At 39.2% G+C, this 6902-nt stretch overlaps 1 protein-coding gene across 1 annotated transcript; it reads right to left on the bottom strand.

Annotated features, from left to right (window-relative positions):
- Window positions 1-2584: 2584 nt before the first annotated feature.
- Window positions 2585-5955, bottom strand: etfbkmt (electron transfer flavoprotein subunit beta lysine methyltransferase). Its single transcript, XM_085357241.1, has 3 exons — window positions 5454-5955; window positions 3948-4078; window positions 2585-2943 (listed from the first exon to the last, which is right to left on the bottom strand). The coding sequence occupies exons 1-3, from the start codon at window positions 5747-5749 to the stop codon at window positions 2594-2596; spliced, it is 777 nt and encodes a 258-aa protein (XP_085213367.1). The 5' UTR covers window positions 5750-5955; the 3' UTR covers window positions 2585-2593.
- Between the last annotated feature and the right edge of the window lie 947 nt (window positions 5956-6902).

The following is a 6902-nucleotide window of genomic DNA, read 5'->3' as shown; positions in this document are numbered from 1 at the left end:
ATGGTAATTAATAAAGAGGAAGGAAGAAGAGGAAGCTTGAACAGGGGTTTTGTCCATTTTCATGAGAAGTAACAGCATGAACATATTTTAACGAGAAAACATGTTTTTTTTTCATCACAAAGATTGTGATGTGAAGCATCAGCTGTAGGTTAAAGTGTCACTTCAGTAAAGCTGCTGGGAGAAAGAAGTGAAGACACACGTTTTAACAGAAGGCTTAAAACACCAAAAAAACTCCAATATCATTTTTTTCTTAAATGTAAAGAATATAAACTGTTAAGACAATGAGTTTTACTTCGTACTGTCCATGTTATGTTGTAGTATCCATTTATGTTGTAGGCTTCTTTGCTTTGTGGACTATAAAAAAATTGACGAATTCACTAAATAAACTAGACTTTTACAGTCTGCATCTTTACTGTTTTTTCTGCTTTTGTTCACTCCTAGTTTGACAAAAAACAACCCCAAAACAAAACACCACAGACACCCACTAACAACAAACACAAAACCCACAAACTATTAGCTGCTTTTTTCCCCCTAAACACAGGAGCAAATAACTGTGATGTACTTGTAAGGAAAGTGAACCCGTAACTAATTGAAAGCAGGCCACAGCTGAGTCAGGGCTAATAGAAATAAGACCATGCGGTGTCCAGAGTGCCTATACATGCAGTGGGATATTCCAACACATTTGAAAGACTCATTTTGTACCTCAGGAGGCAACCCCATATAAAGGAGGCAGATAAGTCGCATGGTTCAGTCGTTGCTCCAAGTAAAACCTATTGAAATCAGCGATTCTGAGAGTCACATTGTGGATATGTTTATTGCTGGACAACACGGCTAACAGCCTCACACACTCTTTAGACTTTAGAAGTTTTTTGTGTAATGGTTTAGTCTCTCACACTGTTAGATTTGTATTGTTCATTGTCATTTATGCTTAGAAATATTTACTCATATATGCTTAGAAATATATAATCATTTGTAGATTGAAAGAATGTCTCATCCTAGGAGGTCTGTAACAACTCTGTGTAGCATGAAGAGGGGGGTGCGTTCACTCCTCTACAGAGTGTTCTGGCATAGATCACACACGTCCTAGGAGAGGTCGTATCTTCTCTTGCTCATTTATGGTATAGCAAACACACGTATATCCGTGTGAGTGTAAGAGCCTTTTGTTTAGATGGACCGCTAGACTCCTGGCACCAGCTTCAGGGAGCCTTCATGGGGTCACACTCTGGCCCCACACACACACACACACACACACTTACACAACGCACAGGCAAGGTACTCTTTGTGTGTATGTAGACGTCATATGTTAATGAACCCATGTATATTCATGTAACCTCCATAAAAGAGCAGTGTTACGGGGGAGCGGACGAGAGCGACTGTGGTCAAGCGAAGGAACGGCGCTTGTCGTGGTTCTCTCCCTCATGCATGAGTAACATAAAGAACTTTGCCTACTTGGTGTTCAATGCTTTTGCTGTGTAGTTAAATTGTCTCGTTCCAGCGGTGGGCCTGTGCTAGACAGACCCAACACACACCTTACCCTTTTCTCCCACACTACCACAACGGTGTGATTCTCAAAGTGCGGCTCAATGAACAAACAAAGACTCTAAAGTCAGAACAGAAAGATACAGTTGAAAGATTGGAGATGAATGTTTTTGTTTTTATGATGTGTAGTAAACTATCCCCTCTTCTATGTCTTGTTGTGTTGTGTGTACCTTAGAAGTCAAACTATACATTAACCATAGTTATAAAAAACATTTTGAATTTCATTCAGAGATGTCAAATCTACGACCCTTTACTGGCACAGCCTCACACGCTAAGATTTTTGATGTTTTTGTGGATAATGGTTTAGCCACAAACATAATTCCCACTTCTGGATAAAGATCACTGTATCTTCATGCTTCTTATGAAATTAAGCGTGGCACATCTTTATTAAGTTAGTATTTACTAATGCCTACATAATAATAGTAATAATAATGCACACTATGTACTCTGTGACATTAAGGTTCAAGAGTTTGGTACCAAGTTGTTGTTTTTTTCCCTTTGTTTTTGTTTTTTGTCTTTTGCCATCTTCTGTTCACCACCCAGTGTTTAAATTGGTCAATAATTTTAAGCCAAACTTTCCAGGTTGTATGAATGGCCCAGAATGTTTCTAAATTTTGTGACTCAAAAGTGAACGATGTGAAATACATTTAAGACATGAGTTATTAAACAGTTGAAAAAGATAGTGTGATGGCCATAATACTTTATACAGGTCAAATATTTCAAGAATCATATTTCTCAGTGTTTCTTGTTGATTTACCAATATATTCATGAGAGTTCTCTGCAAATGTTTGTGAATAGCACTAATATGCAGTGTGTAACTTACATGCATTTAAAAATTGTGATCAAGTTAACAATACACTAAAATTATGAATAACTTTAAGCTTGTATTCCCTTCCACTTCTGTTTCTTCTTTTCAATGAAGACTTTTCATGACCCAGAGTAAACAGTAACTGCGTAGAAGTCACAAAACATCTTCACATTTCAATTCAGGGGAGTATTTTTGATACAATAATTAGGCAGAGATTAATACATCACAGATGCTACGATTTATTTGTTACAGTTCAGGACGGTAGCACCAAACAGTGCTGAAAGTTAGACCATAGTTCTCCTCTCTAACAGACTCAGGCAGCTCAAACTGGGCAAGCTGATGCAACAGCTGTCGGATGCTGTGACTCTCAAATTGGGCTCTGCCGGGATCTCCGATAAGTACTTTAGTGCCATGGACTCTGACACAGCTGTCCAACCAGCTGTGAAGGTGAGTGGCGAGGGCCTCATCGTAGAACATGTCACCTAAGAGGATCAGGCTGAAGGCGTCGGGTTCTGAACCAATCATGTTTGTCGTCAGACAAACAGGTGGTTCCAGCCCGTTCAGCTCACAGTTCATTTGGGTCGCAACAGCTGCAACTGTAACACAAACCAGTAGATTTAAGGCTTCTACTGCAAGATATGGTAAAATACTATAACAGCTTCAATAGTATTTAAAAATAACTATTTTGTTAATGTTATCCTCCTTTTTGGCATCATCTATTAGCCTTTTTTTTTTTTTTTTACTTTAAATGCCAGTAGTAGTGCAAATGTATCACCACCAATAATTCTAGACAACACACAGGAAAAAGTATTAATTTCTTTCAGATAATGCAAAAAGCTACAGCAAAAATGCAAAACTGGACATAAATCATAATTTAAAATAATCTAGAGTCAGAATGACTTTTGAAATTGGTCATACATGTGGATGTCTAGAGGGTGTCAATGGAAAATTGTACTTAGTAGTCAGTATAGTCTTTTAATGATATAAGTTTGCATATGGTAGAATACTGCATGTAATCATTTGTGTTTAGAAGTATATAGTTGGTGGCATATTGAAAGAATGTCTCATCCTAGGAGGTCTGTAACATTCCAGGGTGTTCTGGCGTTCACCCCCACATCCTAGGAGCATGGGAGAGGTCGTACCGTGTCTTATTGTTTTACGGTAGGATTAACGTAGCTATATCTGTTCTAGTCTAAGTGCTTTTTGTTTAGATGAACTGCTGGACTTCCAGTCCAGCAGGTTTAGGGAAGTCGTTTATGGGGTCACACACACACACACACACACAAGCACCCACTGAAGTATAAATAAAGAACGGGGCAGTTTCTCAGTGCGAGTCTCAGTTCTGGAGGCTGCCCTTGCTAGCAAGAAATTCTGCGTGTTTCTCTTCTCTGATTCTCTACTGAAGAAGTGTTTTAGAGTACATCTCTTAACAGAGGGATAAAGTGTATGTCCTTGCAAAGCGTAAAAAATACACATGTGAACCATTTTAACAACAAACCTACTTTCTCATAATTCCTGCTTTTTTATTTAACAGTTCAGAAACATTCAGCAACAATAACAGATTATGTGAACACATAAATAAATACACACAAATGCGTACCAGTGTCAACGTCATTAGCTACTACGTGAGCAGCACCACGCAGTGTTGCAGCAATGGCAGAGGCTCCACAGCCGCTCCCCAGATCCAGGACTGTCTGATTCCGGCACACCTCAGGGTTATCTAAGATATACCTTTAATAGGAAGTCATTAAAGAAAAACAAACGATTTGTTATCAGAAATTGCTGGACATCAAAAACTACACTAGCTAGCGCTTTATTAGGTGTACCTTCTTTGTAGTCTATATTGTGATGACAGTATCATAAAGTTGCTGTAGATTTGTCAGCTGCAAACACATGACGTGTGTGGGAATAAAGAAAATATTTTACTGCTACACATAGCTTTCATCATTATCATTGCATTAAAACGTTCATTAAGCGCTACTGGCATTAGATTAAAACTTATATTAAAGGTGCGGCTATAATCATTTTATACACACATTGCAGGTTGTGCTCATGAAAGAGTTGATGCTCAGTCTATTTAAAGGTCTTAAGTTTCGTTTGGCGCGATGTCCTGACGATCCATGGTGTAAGTGACTTGGAGCAACAGAAGGTTAACAAGCCTACACGCTTACAAACATAAATGCTTTTAAAGAAAGGCCAGGCCAAAGGCCTGGAATTCATTTTGCTTCTAACGGCATTTGAGTTTGCCTAGTAACAGGTGACAGAAGAAGAGTCGAGAAGGTTGCAAACCCTCAAGGACCATCTGGAGGGTGAAACAAATTGCCATGTATGGAAGAATGTGATAGAAAGAGGAACTTCTTTGTCTGTTTTTATCTTTTTAAATTGACCATTTACTGTAACTGATGCATGTCATATTCTTGTTAATGCATGACGGAGCGGAACCCTGATGTCTTAAAAGCATTCTGAAGTGTATTTTTGGGTGAAGATCTATGCTGTGTTGCAGTGTACATACATAATACTCATCTGACAGGAGTGCCACCTGGTGTGGTCTTCTGCCGCTGAGTGTTCAGCAATGCTCTTCTGCATATGCCAGAAAGTTTATTCTGTTCTGTTAGAAATAAAATTTTTAATAAAGTTTCTTTTTAACATGAATTTCAATGTATGGTTATAATAGAGTTGGTACACTCGTTATTAGAAAATTGCAAGTATTTAACGCCATGGTGTGAAGGGTTGGGCGTTGAAGGTAGACTGGTACACACTAACACTAATACAGATCACAATCAGAGAGAACCTGCCTTAGGAATGGATGGCAGTTATGGTAGGATGGTGTTTCTGTGCTGGCGATGGCACAGAAACTGTAAGGTTAAAGCTGACACCAACGTAGAGGAAAACATATAGATATAAAACATGTCAGGTAACAACTGTAGAGGTATGCGGAAGGCCCATGAAGCTTGGTTTGAACTTCAGCAGGTCGTCTTGACCACGTCTACATGCCTAAATGCTCTGAGTTGCAGCCATGTGAATGCATTATTAGATATCTGTGTTAACGAGCAGTTTAAGACGTGTACCTAATAAAGTGACCGGTTAGCCATGGTTGTCATCTTACCTCGACAGTGCCTGTCCCCCTGGCCAGTATATAGCCCAGTAGGGGTCATCAAAGGGCCATAACTCCGGTCTCTCTCGCCAGAATCTGCATCGGGGGGTGAATAACCTCAGCCTGATCTCAGGAGTCAGGCTCTGCTCTCCTGTTATCTCCGTGTTTTCTATAATAAACTTCCTGATGTGCTCAGCAGATGGGCAGACATTTGAGAGGTATCTGTGTCCTTGTGTCTGCGTAAACACTTTGTAAATAAGTTTACCATGGCGGCTGCATTGCAGGGGCATTAAAAGCGCTGCTGACATTATAACAAAGCAGAGATAAAAGCAGCTAGACTAACGTTAGCGGGGCTTTCAGTCCCATTAGCCTCATAACTGCATTTTTGGAGAGGCTTTTACTATTTCTCGTTGAAGCTAACAGTTGTATCCTGTTATTTGTAAAGCGTGACTCTTCAAAACCTTACAATGGTGCAACAATCAAGTTAACAAGGTTAACAGATAACACGATTCTTGCTGCTTCCCACACGAATGCAAAACAAGGTCGGACGAAGCTTCCTTCGACCGTCTGGAAACAACACACAGACTCTCGGTTCCGTTCAAAACAATTCCTACCAGTGGTTTATATGCAGTATTAATGTAATTTTAGCTAATGATGGGCGTGCATTTATTATCTGTTTATGGGATATATAGTGTTTTTCTCTCTCAGTCAGTGTAATTGGGTTTGTGGACACGCTATTCCAAGTAATACATACCTCCCCTGTCAGAGCATATTAAAGTACAAAAGTGCAACTTGACCAAATTAATTTTAAAACAGTAAAACATAATTAGAACATATATATGGGTGGGAAAACCGTGATTGTATTGAACAATTACAGGTTTCTGCTCATTATTAATGTTTCCTTTTTTTAATTGAATTAGAAATTGAACAGATTCATGTTGGTCTATGTAACTCAACTTCACTGATCCTATTTTACCTACTGGTAAAAGGCCTATTTTTTACCAGTTTATACAGCTCATAAGGGACAGTTTTGCAGTTTTTCTTTCACCTGATGCATGCATATTATGTCTCTCTGTCCATCTTAGGCAGACATATCACAGCTATTACTTTTGTTCCTACTGGATTTAGAATAAACTTTAGATCAGGGAACATTTCCTGATTAGGATGCAATTCTAGGTGGCATCTAGGATGAAAAAGTCAAAATGAGATTTGATGCCCTGCACATTACTGATCACTATTTGTGTGTAAAATAAGTAATGATTAATCAGTGGCAGCTACGTTTTGCAGGACCTGGTCCTGTACAGCTGCTACTTGTCTCCTGCCACCTGCCACTAGATGTTACACTAAAGGAGAAACAGCAAATTAGTCATAGGGATGTGCAACCTATCTCCAGCTGCGGCTTAGCCCTTGTGGCCATCTGTCAGGTGACTCAATTATGTCAATTAGCCAGTCTTGGGCTAG

The sequence above is a fragment of the Diplotaxodon limnothrissa genome, linkage group LG7, assembly GCF_057381915.1.
Source record: "Diplotaxodon limnothrissa isolate DT_005_m linkage group LG7, D_limnothrissa_male_GT1.1, whole genome shotgun sequence".
In the NCBI taxonomy this organism is placed as follows: Eukaryota; Metazoa; Chordata; class Actinopteri; order Cichliformes; family Cichlidae; genus Diplotaxodon; species Diplotaxodon limnothrissa.
This window is presented reverse-complemented; position numbering and strand designations above follow the sequence as displayed.